The 20,181-nt window shown below is 39.9% G+C and overlaps 1 protein-coding gene across 6 annotated transcripts in view; it reads right to left on the bottom strand.

Moving 5' to 3' along the window:
* Nucleotides 1-389: 389 nt before the first annotated feature.
* BBX (BBX high mobility group box domain containing) overlaps nt 390-20,181 on the bottom strand; it is a 140,131-nt gene continuing 120,339 nt past the window's right edge. For 5 of the 6 annotated variants that reach the window (XM_062596645.1, XM_062596676.1, XM_062596638.1 and 2 more), the window contains 4 exons: nt 19,278-19,367; nt 10,515-10,712; nt 9,455-9,647; nt 390-6,577 (listed from right to left, as the gene is read on the bottom strand). In XM_062596645.1, coding sequence (XP_062452629.1) covers nt 6,490-6,577; nt 9,455-9,647; nt 10,515-10,712; nt 19,278-19,367 — 569 coding nt within the window. In that variant the 3' untranslated portion in view covers nt 390-6,489. The remainder of the gene's footprint in view (nt 6,578-9,454; nt 9,648-10,514; nt 10,713-19,277; nt 19,368-20,181) is intronic. The other variant, XM_062596669.1, reaches the window with a different exon arrangement.

The raw sequence follows: 20,181 nt of genomic DNA, 5'->3' as shown, positions 1-20,181 counted from the left end.
CTCTCAACAGTGCTGAACCAGGCTCAGGAGCTTTAAGAATAAAATGGGAGCTCTCATTATACACATGTCTAAGCAAGAACAAACGGGCATATGTTTGCTGCAAAATACGTAGTATTTTTATAGTCATCATCTAGTGCTTGAGTGGATGATTTGAGAGGAAAGTACAGCTCACAGTTTTGAGGATCCTTCTCTGTTTTTGGCATCTTCCATTTTCAGGTAGAAACAAGCTTATTTTTTACATTAAAAAAGCCTACAATTTCATAGCCTAACTAAAAACAGATTCTGCAAATACTGTTAACTCAGCAGTATGTTAAAGTAAACAATCATTTGATGGTAAAGCAGGTGAAGTATCGAGAAAGCTCAATTTTTATAGTATTTATTTGCAATCATTAGTTTCAAATGTGAAACTATTTACAAGCACACACTAGATAACCAGAAGAGATTGAACATAAATCTGTTTGAAGGTCCTTTTCAAATATTTCAAATATTTTATTTAATATTTTATTCAGTTTCATGATCACAGTTTAATCTACTTTAGCCTGTTATACACATGACTTAACATGTGCACTTAAAAATATCAAATTAGAGGATTTTGAAGAAAAAAATGACATTTTATAAATGTGCTTTTTGACCTTAACTACACACACCTAAGATAGTAGCTCTGTTACACAATTGATGGAGATAAACTGTTGTAAGGCATGTTTACACCAAGCTTTAAAGAGAATAAAGCCAAATACTGGGTCAACATTCAGTGAAATTACGTGCAAGAATAAAAGTTGAAGAATTGGGGCCTACCAAAAGAGATCACAACAGATTATTTATGTTAAAACAGTCTATGGAGACTGGTTATTCAATGACAGCACTGCTGAGAAAGGTTTTCGTAGCATCTTAGTCAGCAGGATTTATATTTCTTTTAGACGTTTTTGAAATTCACAGGTTAGAGTATAAGGTGAAGGAATAAAATGAAATCTACCACGAAATTTTGAAAACTATAGTCTGGAAAACCGAATGCTGTTTTATGACTGAACATGGGAACACTTACATACAGAGAACATGTTGCAAGTCACAGCACTTTGGGGTGTGTTAGTATGCATATGTGTACGTATACATATACATATGTATACATATACGTATATATATACACAAACACACAGACAGACAAATACGTATCTCTCTTGCTTTTGTCACCTTCAAAGCCCCAACCACCGACTAAAGTATAGGAGTACGTGGGGGCAAACTAGCGTTTCAGTTGTATGGGTTAGAAGAGTAGATTATACCACTAGCCTGGTTAGCTCGCCAGCGCACTGTGATAGCAAACGCATCATTTCCAGTAGAGCACAGGGCAGGTCTGCTGGTATTTGGTAACGGTCAAGACCCAGAAACTAGCAGATAATTCTTTGGAAGAACTCAATAAATGTTAAGCTATTTGCATTTGTTTTTAAAATGCTACGTGAATGAAGGCCCTAGGTCAAAACGATATGCCTCCATCAGGAACGTCATGCAAGCCCAACCTTAACTCTAACAGCATAGCGGTCCATCATCAGGGCTCCTGCACTGTCCTAATGCAAACAGCAATGCTTCCCGTAAATAAGGATCGTCTTAAGCATAAGCTCAGGTGTGTTGCTGAATTGAAACCTGAGGTCAGTTCTTCCTAGATTTCTGCCTTAAATGAATGAGTTGGGGAACATAAAATATACATCCATCTTACAAGCTTCTTCAAAATTCTCAATTCAGCAGGATATACTGAATATAGAAGTGACTATAATAGTTACTTAGGTGAGAGTATAAACCTCACTGTGCCTTTTTCTCGGGGGGTTCAGGGGAGTAGGCAAGTAACTCTTTCACAGCCTAAATGCATTCGTTTGTGGCTCTTGGTGTCCTGAAAACAACATTCTGGCAGCTTTAGGTGACAGTCCCACATTACATACAAGGTAGAGAGAATGCCACAAATAGTACAAAACAATAGTACATGGCAAAGATACCTAGGAGCTCTACAGTCTAGTATGGCAAACAAAACACCATCTAATGGAGACCGCATGGTATACAACACACGAGTTGCACAAGTATGTTTCCTTCTGAAATCAGGATTGCAAACATCAACCCCGGGATAAAGTTCAAGGGCACCATCTGAATTGCTGCATTGCACGGGGAATATCTGTCATCCACCACCTGATGAGCACCACATTTTCTGCTATTACAAAAAACAATCTCACTGAACCAACTAGAGCTAGTGGGTCCATGTCCTGCAATCCGTATGACTATGGCAGAGGTTAAACAAAAATGCTCCAGCAACATAATTTGGCTACCACTGTCTATTCAGCCTTATGCTGCCTGCTAAATGTTGCTCTTGTAAAGTATACAGTGATATACAAATGGTATCAATGGCTGAAAAGATTACACAATGAAGCCTGAAAGCAAATAGAAGTTAACTAAAGTAGTCTTTTAGGAGAGGTAGCCATATTAGACTCAGCATTCAAAAAAAGGGAGTGCACTCAAAGGATCAGCATACATTATAATTTCATGTAGACCCATCATGTTTTTATCTTTCCTACATTTTTCTTTTGCAGAATGTACATACACACGCGCGCGCACACACACACACACACACACATATATATATATATATAAATCTTTTTTTCCTAGCTCCCCTTTGTTGCTGCAACTTCACCGTACTGAGAACGAGGCCAGCTTTCCTTTCTTTTATCCTCTGTTAGCTGTCCCACGTGTACAACTGTTGCCTTCAGTCTGTTCCAGTATCTGTACAGTAGCTAAACAGGCAGTAGAAATTAAAACTGCTCCAATTTATTATCCCACTCTAAAAGATGGCATCCAAACTATCTGGTCAGCTACAACACTCTTGGGTTTCTACTTGATACAAAATAGACTGCAGCGTGCTCTTCAGCCTTGTGCTACAAAGGTAGCATCCACCCAAATAAAAAGACCAAAGATGGAAGTTAAATGCCAGTTCATATGCTTCTATCAATCCCTTGTTCCTGTGCCCCTTTTCAACAACAATGCTTATCGTCTTAATTCCAAAAGTCATGCACCAACGCTATAAAATACAAACCAAAACTAACAAGAAGTCTTTTGCTCATGACTTTGGGATATTATATTAGTACAAAAGAGCATTCAGTCATCTTAAATAAATATACTCTATTTCTGAAATCACAGCACATTCAAGGGGTAATTACTGCTATAATCATTAAGCAGTAAGTAATCTCCATAGATGTTTTTGATTGATTTGGTCTAATATCTCGAAAATAACCTAATGTGGGGATAAGAATCTGCATCTCAAATGTTTTGCAGAACATATTTCCCATATTAGTATACAGTACTAGAACAATTAAGAAGACATTACAGTAATTTTTCTCCCAGCTGCTTAGGTCTGTAGCTTCAGCTACGATAATATACTTTGTATACCTCAAAACTCTATACGAAATATCAAAGATCACTAAATAAATAAAAGCCAAGGAAAACTGGGACAGTACTGCATTTTACACTTGAGACAAGATTCCCCACTCCCATGGATAAGTCATAGAGGAGGACTACGATAATTGCTTTTTTTTTCTTTTTTTTTTTTTTAAGAAAGATTTATACACAGGTTCAGATCCAGAAAATAATGTGAAATGCATAAATATTGATAGCTTTAGCTAAGTTAAAATGGGTTCAGTAAAGTATGATACAACATATTCAGAATAAACAAAGCAGAAAAGCATCATATTTTGGTTTGCTTGAGATATACATAAGGTGCAACAATTTCTTCTCTAGAGGCATTTGTGGACATGTGTTAATGGGTAACAGTGTTTGCTGGTATACTGAAGTACACACGATAGCAATAGGATTTTCCAAAACAAAAGCAGCTGAAATTAATAAAAATTAAAACAAAACAAACATGGAAAAAACCCAACCCCCAATACAGTAAAATATTGGTCTGAAATTTTTGTTGTGCTAACAGACTTTGTTACCTGAAAATACTGATACCCCTTCTAGTAGATTCAGGGAAAATTCTAGCTACTGAAATCAAGACATCACTCAGAGAACCAACAAAGGCAAATGCCTAGTGAACTATAAAGCTTTGCAGGATTTCTGCTACTCTCAGTGCCTAATCGCTTAAAAATTAAGCATATCTACAAAAAGGTTTTTAAGTATCTGAAAACAGTCATATCCAGTAAACTGACCCAACCCTACCCCCTCTCTAAGGGAAAGTCAAGGAAAAGCAGATCAAGTAAGATATTAATTCATATAGAAAAAAGTAATTTTCTGTTTCTTTTAAAAAAGGTACCATTAATATACAGAAATATCTTCAGGAACAATATTGAAATTTAAATTGAGGAAGGATGGGGTGCTTTGACAAAAATATATCTACTCTAAGGGTTTCTAGAGAAATAAGTTAGTACCATTGTCAACGTGAACGGCCTGCACTGTAACATATTTGGATTTCAGCTAATTATAAAGTGGTCCAAAACTCCAACAGCCATCTTGCTGTGACTCTACAGTTTTAAGTCTTAAGTTTTTCCTGTCTTGTTAAAATAACTTACAAAACATTAATAAAATCTTATTAAAAATACTGCCATAGGCTGCAATGGCATTCTAGGGGGCTCTTAAGTCATGTATTTACCTGAATTTTTAAAAAGCCTTTTCATTGACTCATTGGCTCTTATATTTTGTTGTTCTTTTGCTGTTGTTTTGTTCCCTTCTTCCAACACATGCATCTTTGATAGTGCTGTTTTAATGATACTTCCCAAACTACCTGCCTTTTATGAAACCTTCAGCCGGTGTTACAACTTGTGTGGTATGTTGCATATCATTTCCCAACAAGGAACCAAAGACTTTCACTTAACTACAATGAAAGGCTAAACCTAGCAAGCATTAATAGAGTTACTGTCCATATGGCTATTACATCAAATTAGTTACAAAATAACCCCAAAACATATTATCAATTCAGTCAAGTATAAATAAGAATGCCTGATAGAGCGATGTAAACTCTCATCATTTAAAGACTTAATTCAAAGAACTTCAAACTCAACCTAGTACTATCAAAAGTTCAGCCAGTATGACGAAGACTAATAGAAAATTATTGCTGGAGTCCAATTTGGTAAATTGTTGTGCTACAATGCAAAAAGTAGGGAAACATCTTGTGCTATAGAAGTACCCTGTTGAATTTGTAGCTTTAGATTAATTACTAATGATCATTTTGCATCTGTTGGTAGGAATCAATGCTTGGTTATACAATAGTGTAAGTCAAGATAGTGAAGGTAACAGGCCAAGTGATACACGTGGCCCGGCTTTTGGGATGTATTTATGAGAGCAAAACACAAAAATTCAATAGAAGCAGAAACAGAAACTGGCAGATGTAATCTCTGGTAGTCTGAATTCAGTCACACGTTATTCTTCAGTTGCAGTTTATCTGCGTACAGCTTGCCACTTTACCAACACAAACTGTAATTGGCCTTTTATGCAATGTATGAAGCCAATTTAGACTGTGCATAGTAACTACAACAATGCCAGTGTCTGTAAAATGTATATGTGTATCAGTGTACATGTATATTGAAAAGTCACGTTTTTAGGTTTTTCAGAATGAAGAAATAATACTAAGGTCACTTCTGAACAACATATTTGCAGTACTTTTTGTTTACAGGAACATTTCACCAAGTCGCTCAGATATCTATGCAAAAATAAAGGAACCCTCCAAGGCATGAAAGAAGAGTCAATCATCTGCAGTACTTTTCCATACACCACTCCTTTTTCTAATGCACATCATCCTGGTTACTCAAAGCTAAATTAGAAAACAAACAAAATCCAAACATAGCCTGTCAGAATTTTTGCCAGTAAACTCTACCACTCTGGTGGCAAATATAAAAGTGCAGAACATCTGGACCACATGGCTGCCCAAACACCGCTAACAATGGTACATCTGTCCAGGCTGCCTTGAGTTCTCTGGAACAGGTTTTAAATTTATTCTACAATATAAACGTAGGCATAACCTATTAATATAAACCATCTTAGAACTTAAATCTTCATGTACAAAAATGACTAAGAATATCTAATAATAACTAGTGCAGTGCGTCAGTGTTTTTGTTGTTGGTTTTTTTTTCAATTTCATTTAGAATAACTAGGTATTATACGAAACTAGTTGCCATACTCTCTGGTTGGTAAAAGAAACGCTGTGAGAGCTACAGTAAAGGCAGCCTTTTTCACATCAACCACCCATTTACTGTTTAAAAGCCTTCAATAGAAAGCAAGCTCTGGGATCATTCCTTTTCTGTTCATTAATAGACAAATAATATCACCCTCCTACATACTGGGTTCCGATTTGAGGACCTGGCCCAAGTTGCTAATGTCTGGCTTCCAGTGAATTCTGGGCCACTCAGAGCAATAAGCACTTGCTTGCAGTCTATAGTTTCCATCATATGGACTGGCTAGCTTCCCTTGGTAAAGACAAGGCTAGAATATTAGGTAAAGCACAATGTTTTACAATAAAGTGGAGCTTCACTGGTCAGCGCAGGAAATAAGCACTGGAGCCTGAGACATTTCGTTTGGCTGTCCGTCATGTGGGAGAGGTGTGGCCCTCTGACTTCTGCAAAAGAGAAAAAGAAAAGCCACCCATCATTACCTGGAGGATGCGAGGTGCTTTTATCAAAGACAAGCAAGGACGGAAAGCAGCAAGTGATGCATCCTACAATACAACACCATGACTTCCTGCTGCTGCAGCCGCCCACATGCCACTTGCATAATTTTTTAGAGGTATTCCCACAATAGTAAGAAAATAACCAGAGGACAACCTGCAATACAATCCAAAGTCCAGGAAAACTGAGTGTTGATGGTGTTTAAGCGCATAAACCAAAATGCATGGCCATAGAGCAAATCAAGTGGTGTTACTCATTTTATAAGGGCCTCAGCCCTCAGGAGCAGAGAGTACAGCTCATGTGTGGCAAAAGAAGGTAAGCACACAAAGGGAGATCTGCCATATCAATGCGAGTCAAAAGCTAACCTTTAAGCAATATGGAAATACACCTACTAGCAGAGTTACGCATTGAGATTACTCCAAGTTTCATGACCTAACACTTCATCAGCCCAACACCACCTCTCTTTCATTGCTACAGCAGTCTTAATTTACACATGACTGCCTGCACAGCCTATCATAAAAATAAACTGCACCAGAACTATGTGCTGGAAATCAGCATCAATCATCGACACAGTTGAACTTGGGAGAATTCCCTTGCAGCTTGCCTTCTAAAATACACGCACAAAGCCCATCACACACTGTTAACTAATCTCACAACTCGGCTCCTAATTTTATTACATGGTATGCAATATACAGCAATGCAAAACTGGGGCCTACTGCTTACTTACACAAAGGCACTTTGCCTCACTGTGATCGGGCTAAGACCTTGGCACAAATGTGAGGTACAAATGTGTTTTGCACAACTAGAGTGCAAGGCAGTGGCCTCAGTACAAAATGCAGCCTGGGTTCATAGTGCTTAACGAGGGCTTATGCTAGGGTAACCAAAGCCAGACAGGAACATTCAAAGGAGAACCACGTTGTCACTTCCAGTCAAGCTCTAATTACAGTAGAAAGGAGCTTGTCTTCCAAGCCTCAAAGATCTGCAAAATTATTTAATAATTAAATTCAAACACTGAAAAAACCACATTAAGCATTACACAAGGGTCTAAAGCTATCCTGCTCCATTCCAGCCATTTTTCAGAATAAAGAACTAAGTTGAAAATGATAATAAACAGTCAACATAGAGCAGAAATTAGAGAAGCATCTAGCCCATCAAATTGAAATTTGTGTTTTGACTTCCATTTGCCAAATCTCCAAGAGACAGTTAGCTAAGTTTCAATCAGGAAAGAGTCCCCTGACTTCATTTCCCCATGCAATTAGAAAGCTGGAATTTGTTTGTAACAGTAGTTAGATTTTGCCTGACCAGCGTTTTCAGGCCTCACAGCAGGTGCTTCATTGCTGTTAACTGTGTGATGAGATGGTAAAACTTGGAAGCAAGTAAGAAGAAAACAAACAAAAGGCTAAGTAAAACATTAGTTCAGGACACTCCACCAGGAAGAAAAGAAGGATAAAGAACTCTCAGAGAAACAAATAGCAAAGAAACATGACTGAGCAAATTCTGTCTCTCCTGTGCAATTCCAGTCAGTCAGTAGAAATCAATGAAAACAGTGTTGTGAGGGAGAACAGAACGCAGCATGGCACTTCTCCAGGTCTCACTTTGCTGTTTTGGACCACAGAAGAAGACAGAAATGAGTTTAGACTTTTACTGCCTTGATAATATACTGGTGCTTTGCAAAGCTGGGAGAAAAGGCCATACTGACTTTAGCGTGAAAACATTTCTCACTCAAAATGCTGTTGCTTAAGCAAGACAACAGCTTCTGCAGAGAACAGCTGCCAGGCTGGGTCCATCTGACTCTTTTCCTTCTTTGTTTCTTTTTTTTTTCTTTTCTTCTCTCTCTCTCTCTCTCTCTCTCTTTTCTTTCTTTCTTTTTTTTTTTTTTTAAACCCTGAGCCTGTAAAAAACCTTGCAATTCTTTAGGCACTGCCTAAATACGCAGAACTGCCAGTACTGGCTTGGCCAGTGGGGATCATGAGATCAGTAGTTAAATGATGTTGTGAATGGTTTCCTCAGCCGCTGCCTGGTAGAGTTTCACAGGGAGCCAGGCTGTGATGTTCTCATGCAGGCCCGGCATTTCCTCACTGACTTTCCATGGTAGGCAAGGACGGGGATTCACCTCCAGTAAAGCTGCAGCATCAAAGAACAATACTGTACAAGCAGGAACAAAGGCGGACTTGGCATCACTGGTTTCCTCCCACCCCAGATATGGAATCCGACCGTGCTGAACTGATCCAACAGACTTAAGAAGCCTGCAGATCCCTCCACGTTATCTATGTGGACAGCCTATTCTGTAATAAAGAGGAGCAGCCCAAACTACCATGACTTTCCATCCCCTAGAATTGTCCTGACCAATGCCGTTTTGTAGACGCTTTGCCTCCTACAGAGCAAAGTGCAAGAGTAAAAACCAAGTTTGCTTCATTCAGTCATGTTTAGCAAAAAAAAAAAAAAAACACCCTTCTGCTGAAGTTATATGAAAGTATGAAAGGCCCTCCATAATCTCAGGCCTCAGAGACGAATAAATCAGCATGCAGTAACTATTTAAACCTGCTATTACCTGACAAATAGTATCTGATACTAGAAACCCTCAATCCTAAGGATCTCATGACGCATATCAATTTGTTTATAAACAAAACCTGGTAGGCATGTTTCCCAGAGACAATCATTTAAGACTGCGAGGACTGCCACTACTAACCTAGTGGTATAAAATAAACATTCGAAGGAAGCTGTGGAAGAGAAAACACAGGCCAGATTAAATTTTTGCAATTTGTATGCTTTTAACAAGCTAGCAGTCATGCAGTATCTGTTTAGACAGCAAGGGAAAAAAACCATACCTGTGTACATTTTCCATTGCTGCTACTTCTGCTAGAGCAGCTAAGCTAAAAAATGCAGACACTGCTGGCATATCTGGTGTAATACTATGAGTTTCTTCTGACTCTGCATTTCTAGAGCACTCATTGTTGCAATCTGTTTCTGCACTTGACGTTTTTTGAAGAGTACTTTGTGGCAGCTCTTTTGGCTTTTCCTCTGCAACAAGAGAAAGTAAAGTTTGCACGTAAATAGGACGAACAAGGCCAGCCCTTACGTTCTCAGTAGCACATCCGTATACTGATCACTCTGGTGTTAACAGGAACTTTTATCTTTAGGACTTTGATTTCGTTCGTGTAAGCCAGTTCATGCTGCAACCCCTTGTGACCCAAGCTATTGGCAGAAGCATGTTAAGATTTATGAACCAGTTTACTGAGTTTGACCTTTTAGGTCAGGCAAGAGAGCGTGTATTTTTGTGTGCATTTTAGATACAAGTCCTGAAAGATTATCCAACTGCTGAGGACTCCTGCATAGTATGTGGCATTGACTGTCACATTATGGAGCATATTTTTATGTCCTATAACTAGGCACGGCGTAATTTCTTTGCTGGGTTAGAAGCAAAAATAAATTATGAACAGTAACTGTTTTCACAGGGTAACAGAGTGGCTGGGGTTGGAAATGACCTCTGGAGATTGTCTGGTCCAACTCCCTGCCCAAGTAAGGTCAGCTAGAGCAGGTTGCCCAGGACTGTGTCCAGCTGATTTTTGAGTATCCCCAAAGATGGAGACTCAACCACTTGTGTTCAACTGCCCTCACTGTGAACAATTGTTTCTTCCACTTCCCTCTGCATCCAGTTCTTAAGGAGTTCTCAGTTCTTAAAGAGAAATCTAGAGAACTTAGATATGGGCATTAAAACAGAAGAAGTTGACCATTTTGGACTAACTGATTTCCCAGTTGCTTGATATCTGCATTTTACAGAACAACCAACCAAGCTGACTTAAAAGTACTTCTCCGATTGCTTGCATATGCTCCAATACCATGCCCAACAAATCAGTTTTAACAAAATTTAAATTCCTGTTTCCTTACCTATTGTCCCTCCTGCTGGTGACACTCGACCATCGGCTGTTCGGACAAGATGGGTGATCTTAGTTTTCCTTGCTTTCCTCTTCTGGCTGCCAACTAAGGGTTCATGCATCATTGCTGGCTCTGGAGTGTTTAGGGCAGATATAGAAATTTTATTCTTCCAGGAAGGCTCACTGGAATTCTTGTCTTCTGAGAGTATGGCTGAAAAGGGACAAAAATGGAGTTTTAAATGCTAGCTCTGCTCATTTATGATTTTGTGTCCATCTGCATAATATACTAAGCCTTCCCTCACAGCTATTCAGAGCATAACCCACAGCACGATATGAACTGAATGCTGCAGGGGTTTGCAGGGGAATAGTACCATCAGCTCCTGAAGATTTCCTAGGAAGTTCAAGTTTTTTATATTTGCAGAGGAAATTGTGAGAGAGGCAGTAGCATTTCAGTGGGATCAGGGTTTCAACTAATCTGCATAAAACACTCTGCAAGTACAGATGCTAACAAATGGTTAGGGGACAAACTGCAGTTCAGGAACAGTAATGGCTACAGTCCTCATGTAAGCTTATTTTTAGGTCTCAGACAGACTCACAAGTAGAATTCAGGAACTCCTGACTAATTTGCAGTCTTCTCTCTGTGCTGTCTCTACTAAGCAGACAGAAATGCTGCCTTTTACAAACAACAATCTTGAAAAAAAAAGACCAAAAAGGCAGGAAATACAAAGAAGAGCTAGATCACAGCTGAAGACAAGAATGTTAAAAAAAGAAATTAAGCACAGAATAAAATACTGTGACATAAATACTGCCTACATGAAGTCAGAAAATGAGAAAGGAACAGTTTGGATCTTCTTAAACAGTACCAACGTTGGCATTTCCAAGCAGCTTTCCACCCTGAACTGGAACACAATCACAAATTTTCACCTGACTAGACAGTGACTTAACTCGTGTTCATGAGGAAATTGGTCAGACAGGAATCACAAAATGGATTTAGGTCTTCAAAGTCTGAAATCAGTGTATGGTTATCAACTGACTGTAATTCTCATTGATTCACTGAACCATACTGCTGATACCACAGGATATCATTTGTCCCCAAATTCAGAATCTAGGATTTTTTTTTCCTTCTGTGATAAAAGTATTATGAGGTCCACCTCATAAAGTGATTACAAGAAGATAGGGTTAGAAAGAAATTACAGGTATCACAAAAGGATACCTGGCTGGACTTCACTCAGAATCACACAAAATACAGGTGTCAAGTAGTTATTAATCCATCTCCCTCTACGATATGCCCAAGCCACCGCTTGTCTAATCTGTTTTGAAATTGGAAGCACTGAGAGCACATTCACCAGACCCCTGGGTCATTTTTTCCCAGCGCACTGCCATCCTGAACTATTACATGATTTTTCCTACTACCTAAACCTAATCTCCCCTCCTGCATTTTCAACTCATTACTTCCTTTCCCGTTCATCAGATTATACCTTGTGTCTGTTTATAAGTCTTCTATATATTTCACAGCTGATGTTGAGCCTTCTCTTCTCCACAAATTCTTTCAATCCTTGTTTTCAAGATATGTCTAAGACCCATTTGTTCAGCAACTTTGTGGGAGGCAGGACAAGCAAAAATTACATGCAAAAAACTCAAGCTGGAGTGTGAACAACTGTTCTTTCAGAAGGGTTAAGCACTGAGTGAGAGCAACCTCCTACATCTAGATGCAGGAACACCAACCCCCTCAAACTACGCACAAGCAGCCAATCAGTCCCTACTTCATTTTATTATATGTTTTTATTATTATATTTTTGTATAATATTTATATCTATTATATATTTATTGCTTGTTTTGTAGGTTTAACAAACTTCCTATTCAAAGATATGGATAATATAAACTCCCATCTTCTGCTGACTTATTTAACTGAAACTCCGCAAGCACGAAGACTGGGAGAAGAGAATAGCTCTAATATTTTTATCTTATTATCTTTTGCCCTTTGCTCTTTTGTTTTAAGTGGGAGGGGATCTTGGTTTTCCTTCTAATGATTTATGGAATAAGCATATGATTAGATCTAGTACGTACGCGTAAAAACACTTGGAAATATTGCAAAATTTATTTCAACTATGCTCTTAATTTATCTTCATATCTTCTCTCAAAAGCAGTTCTGGACTTGTGCAAATTCTTAGTTTTGAAAAAAAAAGCATACAGCTTTAATTAGCTTATCTCAGTGTTTAGCCATAGATGCTAACCTTTGCAGAGCAGAGCTATGCTGTAAAGCTTATTTTTGTAGAGAGGAGGAGAGATCACAAGAAAAGATCTGCCCCTAACAGCCCAATTAAGTAGAAGTACCAGTGACTATAAATGTGACTTGCAAGCAACTTAGTAATTTAGCAAGTAGTGAGATGTTCAGATAAGCTTATAGCACTGATTGAGAGAAAAGTCTTAACGGGAATGCATAATTAAATGGGCAGCTTTCTCCCTAGATTTCCTATTTGAGGATTGACTATGTATTAAAGTAATGGCTTTGTTCTAATCCAACAGTATTTGCTAATTCTGATTTGGAGATTTGCTCTAATTAGATTCTACTTTGACAGTGCTGTTTAATTCTAGTTTTATTGAATTTGTAATAGCTTTAATCTTAGTAATGTTTTTTTTTTTTAAGATTTAATACAAATATTGAAGACACGGCTAGTCAAATTTCAAACAATAAACAACATGTGACAAAAGTCTGATTTGGTATGTTTTTAATAAAATGTGTCATTTCACTGGCTTCTTTGTGGCAATTAACTTGATCAGTCAATACATAAAGGATCCTGGATAGTTCCCTTCGTAACTTATCTTTTCTTTCTCACATTGTAGATATTAAAAAGCCCAAGAAACTATAAACAAAGCTGTAAGAAAAGTGAAAGGTAAAATAAAAAGAGGCAATAGTTATAAAGAAGAAAAGGAAAGGAGATATGAAAATGTCTTTGCACCAGATTAACTTGAAGTACACTGTATCTGGGTATTTGAGTAAGAGATAACAGAAGGTGGCTGACAAACTCAGGATGCAGTAAGTGCAATCCCTCTCCATATTGCAACGTTTTTCAATCCCTGAAATGAGACCTAAGAGAGTCCTCTACGTGTGCTCTCTTCTTTAGCTCCAGACTAAGCTCTTTATCAGGTCCCCATTGCACTGCTGCACATATTGCTCTTAAGGGGGACGGACTGAGGGATGAAGAGTGTGCCTGTGCGCATCTGTGGGGTGTTGAAGGGCAGAGGAGTTTTCCTCAGGAGAATTTTTCTTTTTCAGTCCCACATCTTCTAGTTATTCTAGCAGTCCTAATGGAAGGCAGGATGAGAAATCGTTTCACTGGCTTCTTTGTGGGTTATTATTCAAGTAGAAATAAAACCTAACTTGGAGGAAAATACATTTCAGGGACTCAGAGGATGACTAAAGGCTTCACCCTGAAGACCCTTAGCATTGAATGCGGAATGGGAAAAGAGTCCCTGCTTCAACATCCACATAGCTAAGCTAGATGCTAACAGGGGTCCTCATCCGGCATTTCCTGCAAGAAAGACAGCACCTCACTGCTTCCACTGACAAAGGAATACCCATGTGGGTGCTCCATAATGAGCATTTCTAAGGCAAGTCCACATGTAAGTCCTTGCAGGATGAGGGTTTGGCTTTGCAGTGTAAGAAGGATGGGGCTAAAACATAAGCTTTCTTCCTGGGATTTTTCTTCAATGATGTATCTGCATCTCTCTATATTTTAATCCAATTCTTATCCCTCCTCTTTCCACACCATCCTGTGTGGATAAGCTCTGTAGAGGTCAGCCAATTTTCAGCAGAATGCTGTCTAGAAATGTCTAGAAATGATGCTACACAGCACACAGTATTGGCCTTTTGGTATGCTTGTGCCAGTGTCACAAAAATGACTTTGCAAAAAAAGTAATAAACAAAAGCCCTCACACCTAGAGCTCTGTGCCAGATGCCTTCCTGAGCTAGATTTGTTTACAGTTAGCATGGACAGTTTACCATGCTCTGAGGTCTGCTGAGTACATGTAGTCTTATTTCCCTCAATCTACAGTGCAAAAATGAACCTGGCTTAGAGTGCAGGCTGCAACTCAACAAAACACAAGTCTGACACAGCAGATGAGAAACTGGCTTAGTTGTATCTCAAGTCTTAAACTGATTTAAAAAAGAAATCAATGGAGAGAGAAAAGGGGAGGATTTAAAAGACCTGACTCACTGCTCTGTTACTTCTCATTTCTCATTGATATAAATTACCAGTATTTGTATAAAGCTTGCAGCTGGAGATAGAACTTGATCGCTAACCCTAATTTTCAGCTGCAGTGTACAGTGGGATACAATTAAAGCTGAAATAGCAAAGCAAGCTGGAGAGAAGAGAAAGCATTTGCAAGCCCTCCTCTTGCTAAAGATATGTTGATCACCATCTTCTTACAACATTAAATCATAAAAGCCTTGAAATAAAGAAGTTCTTTCTTCTTTCCTTGTGAAAATTTTCCCTTTTCAGTCCCAAAACACAGAAACAAAACAGATTTTTAAATGGTAGGAAGCAGTTAATCCCAGGTTATTGTCACTGTTTGGTCTTTGCACTAGATGCTGAAGAGTAGTGTCTAAAGCTGAGTCTGTATCACTAGAAATGGGCATTCTGCAATGTGCTCCGCAAACCTGCTCCTCTTATTATCCCAATTAATGGAGCTATTGGACGGCCTCAAAGCTTCCTCCATGCACTGGAGTTTCCTCTGGAAGGATTCAAAGCATAAGGGAATAAAGAGCAGTCCCAGCTTCTTCCAGTACAGAACTGGGATACAGCCAAGGCGCTCTCAGGAGCTAAAGCAACAGGCATCGCAGCATGTTTTTACCCCACAGCTCTCCTAATGCCATGCTGAGTGAGGCTGGGGTGAGACAAGACTGCCTTTAGGGCACACTAGAGCCAAAACTTCACTCAAACTACAAAGCCCGGTATATGTGGCAAACACCAAGTTCAAACCCCACTGAATCAGCTACTGGCCTCATTCAAGACTGAACAGCCATCATCTGCCTTTGTGAATGCAAAAGATGAAATCAACTGATTCAGCATACCATAGAAGAGGATGAGCTTTTCGGACTGAACCTCAGTAAGACACCAGGCGTTTAAGACACTCTTCAGCAATGCCAATCAGTTACTAGAGGGCTGCACTGCAGGAGTTTAACCATGTCTCCTGGAGAACAAATGCTGCATGGGTCAAAGCAAGCGGGCATCAAGAAGGAAAGGGCAGCTGCAATGGTTTAATGGTTTCATTAAGTTAAAAAGGGGAAGGTCTAGCAAGGCAGAAAAACAAAGCTTCAAACACCTGTCTTCACCAGTGCCTAGGGAATAAGCCACTAAGGAACTGATGTCAAGCAAACTGACCTACCGCCTGGGGGACATTCCAGCTTGCATTCAGTGCATTCAGACAGCACTTCAAGCTGTAGCAAGAAGTAGGAGGACTAACAAATTGAGTGACACTGGCTGACAAGAAAGATGATGACCAAACCAGGTGTGTGGAACAGCTGCCTGGATGGGCTGCTGTGAAGCGTGCCCCTATGGCCACCACCAGCAGAGTGTGTGCTGACATAACCCTTGTCCTGCCCAGATGCCAAAGGCATGGGGCTGACAGAGCCACTGACTCCCTTTGGGCTACAAGCCCCTGGCACAACAGGGCTTCTTCAGAGGGGAGGAAGTAATTCTGCTAATCTTCCGCACTTTCTGTCCTTGCTCAACCAAGTATGCAGAGGCTGCACAGAGCACTGCATGTGGGAGAGCTTAGTAGCAGGTACTGAGCTTTGCCAGCCACAGGGGCTGGGTGCCTCTTACATATCCACTAGTGGTGGAACTAGGGTATCTGCCCGTTTCCTCTTCTCCCCTGCTGGTACAGATGCTGGCAACGATTTGGTTCTTACACAAACCCCGCAAGGGCCCTCTGCACCACTTTCTTCAGCCACGCAGCCTACACAGCACAGCTCGCCACACACACCTGCGAGGAACCAACGGCTGTGATGCTCTCCTTAAGTATTGCTTCCTACCAGAAAGTCTGATCAGTGGAGCTACCCTGACTAGCGCAGAAGAAAAAAACTCAGCTGACTGCTACAGCTTTGCAGACAAAAATGCCAGTGCTCATGGGCACAGCTGTGCTTTTGACAGCCTTGCCTAAGGATGTGACATATCTCTACTTTCAGTTCTATTACTGTATGCTCTCTGCTAAGAGGAGCATGGCTTGTGGCATGTCCATCATTATTTTACTGGGATATATTTCTGTAAACATTTGCAAACTCATGATATCGTAATTTGCACTGGTGATGGTGCGTACAAACAGTTGCATGAAGCCCATATTCACTCAGATGCCCAAAGCAGACAACATGATCCAATCATTGCAAAATTTGCCTTTCCTGCACCAACTTGTCTTCAGGGCTGAAGTTTTCATTCAAAACATGCACAAAACCCCACACATTTTCCAAGCTGACAAATATGAACCAAGCATGACCCCTGCTAACAGCAACCACTCCAAGTGTCTCCTTCCCAGCTACCAGAATATCCAACTCCCTCCCTCCTCCAACAAAATTAATTCCTTAAAACACATAACCACACAGACATCTGTGACTCACCACAAGTACAGAGGAACCACAATAAGGACCAGACACTTTCCTTTTAGTATTTGATTCAGTAAATGCTTCCATATCTGAATTTAAATGAAGATGCCAGAATCCCCAGCTTGAGTGCTGTGGAATATGGCACACTAGATCCAGAGACTCCAGGGCCACATTGCCTAGGTAATCATGAAACTGTGATGTTACTTAGGCAGTATCTTGAAGGTGAGACAGCCAAAGGCCATACCTGCATGGCACTTTGCTGACAAATGCCTCACTTTCAGTATCATCATATGGTGCATTAGATCAGACAGGACCCCAGATCTTTACCTTTTTTCAGCCCCTGGTTGGATTTCTAACCCCCAGAAATTGCAGCTCTCCACCAGTGTATAGATTCACTGTCTCTGCTTTGAAGATTTCTATGCGGGCTTTGCAACACTGGTAAGTACAGGTTTCTCTGGTGTTTGCTTCAGTCTTGGGGGATAGCAAACTGGGCCTAATCCAGCAAAACGCGTAGGCATATCCTTAACATTTAGACACAGTGACATTACTCACATGCTTAATAGCCAAGGACATGCCTTTGTGTTGTGCTGGAATAAGGTCACGGTGCTCAGCACTTGTCAGGCTTGAATCTTTGATCGTAGTGCATGCTTTATATCAAAAGATGATGGTTTCTTTTAATCAGAGGTTTTTTTTACATTTTGTTCAGCTTCACTTTATTGCTGCACGTTTTAAGATATTTAAATTTTTAACTCAACCATGTATAAAACACTTTCTGTTTCATTTCCCACATGAGAATTTTAACATGTTTTTCTAACAATTTCTCTCCGTGGCCTTTTAATAATTTAGGCACAATAATCTGAATGGCATACAATAAGACCTGTATTAATGTATGATGCCTTTTTCACAATCAGCTTGGAAGCAAGACAGTTACTTCTCATGAGCAATTCCCACAATATATTTGTTGTACAAATGCAATGAAACAGCATCAGTCATTTCAAAACATTTGTACTGAATTACAGTGCAGCAGAGCTGGTAGAGCCTATGCACAACAACAGTGCAAGTACACTGCAGAGGATACAAAACAGCATCAGAAGGAAAAGGAGAGGAAGTGATGTGGCTGAACCTTAGGCAGAGGGATTAAGCAGAAACACAGCTGGGGGAACTGGGAACTGAAGAACCGTATTATCTTAGGAAGATATAGACATTGACTGGGGAAAAAAAAGGGGGGGGGGGGGGAAGAAATTAATTCATAGAGCCACCCAAGTATGGAGAACCAGAAAGGCTCTTCTACACCACAGGGACAATGTGGGAGCAAACTCTACTGTGCACGGGCAAAAATCTCTGCCAGGGCCCGATTTGGATAGTGTGGGCATGATGACCAGAAAGTAAAAACATAAAAATGGCCCCGGGAAACATGCTGAGCTATGGTCCTGCACATATTGTACCCTTGAAAATTGCCCTGGGAGTTGTGAATGTGTGAAGATACAGGTCTAGAATGATAAAAAAAGAAAAAGGCTTTGGAGAGCTGCCAGCAGCAGGACGGAGGGCACAGCAAGCCCATGACAGAACTTTAAAACTGGAGAAGCTCTCTTCAGTCTGAAGCAAGCAGAAAAAGCTAGTGAAGATTTCCACCAATGGTGGGTTGGTTTGGGGATGGCAGGACTCTTTTTGAGTTGTAGTGCAGAAACAGGCTTACAGAGTCCATTCATCTGCACTCTATTGAGTTCCAGACAGAGCGAAATCCCAGAGAAGGTGCTACTCCAGCAGAGAGGCCACTGGAACATGGATAAATGCCTTGGCCTGGGAATAAATAATACGGTCTCTGATACAGAATTGATAGAGCAGCCAAAAGACTAAAGGGCTAGGAGCTATGGAAGATAAAAAGGGTTCAGAGCCAATTGCAGAACTGTCCTTGCTTTGTCAGCTCTGCTGCCAGGAGTCTGGAGCACGGGAAGTGCAACTGTAATTAAGGGAGATATTAATTAACAGCAAAACAGCATCATATTGGAAAAAGGTAATATGATCCAATTAGACCCAGGAGCTGATGAAACCAAAGCAGATAGGGAAGTAAGGGACCAAAGCAGAACACTGAATAGCCTCTGTCCAGAAGCATTACCCAAGTCTGAATTCAAAGGGAAGGTGGCCCAAAACCTTAACTGAGTAATGCACCAGTACCTGTGTCCGGAACATTAAGCTTCTCCTTTTTGTGCTTATATTTGCTGACAATTTTGTGGAATAAGTTCTTTTTCTGAGACTGGAATGAACCTACAGACAATATTAATAATACACACTTTTAATTAGCAGTCTTAAAAAGAATACAACAGTCACAGTATGTAGTATATATAACCTCCCCTTCCATTAATACAGAATGTCATTTCATGGGGAAGTACAAAATCTACCCTCACTCCCACAATGGCCCTGAAGGCTTTCCATTGACTTCAGCAGCCTGTACTTCAACCCATCAGCTCCCCACGATTAAGGGCATACAAGGCATTTTGGAGAATGCTGACCATAGGAAAACTTAACCATACAAAAACCAAGGGGTTAGTTTGTTTCTTTGTTTTTTAAACTCTTAAGATATGCTCCTTTTTTGGAGATGACAGTTAGGTTTGCCCTTTTTGGTGACCAGAAACAAAGTCATACTAAGTGCATAAGTAAAAGGAGTTTTTACTTCTTTTTACTTCTGCACTTAGTATAAGTAGTACTTATAGTACTAAGTAGTACGAAGTGCTTTTTACTTCTGCACTTAGTATAAACTTACTCATACTAAATAACAGAGGGGAAGGTGAAGTTGTGCTGGGCTCACAGTATCATCCCTACTTTGACAGCAGAGTCTTTACTAGTAGTTGCCAGCAGCCTTCTTAGCAGACCACAAAGTATTAGCACAGGCCATTAAAAGGCCATCTTTTGACCCCTTAATGGAGTAAATGGTGATACAAAAGCAACAAAGACATAACAGACCAAAGAAATAACAGATGCATAAACTCTACACTGCAAAGCCATTCTTATGGAGTTACTTTTCAGAAGCAAACTGCACTTGAAATGCTTATTTCCAAAAATATAGCCGTAAGTAGGATTT

This window comes from Rhea pennata, chromosome 1 (assembly GCF_028389875.1).
Source record: "Rhea pennata isolate bPtePen1 chromosome 1, bPtePen1.pri, whole genome shotgun sequence".
Classification (NCBI taxonomy): Eukaryota; Metazoa; Chordata; class Aves; order Rheiformes; family Rheidae; genus Rhea; species Rhea pennata.
This window is presented reverse-complemented; position numbering and strand designations above follow the sequence as displayed.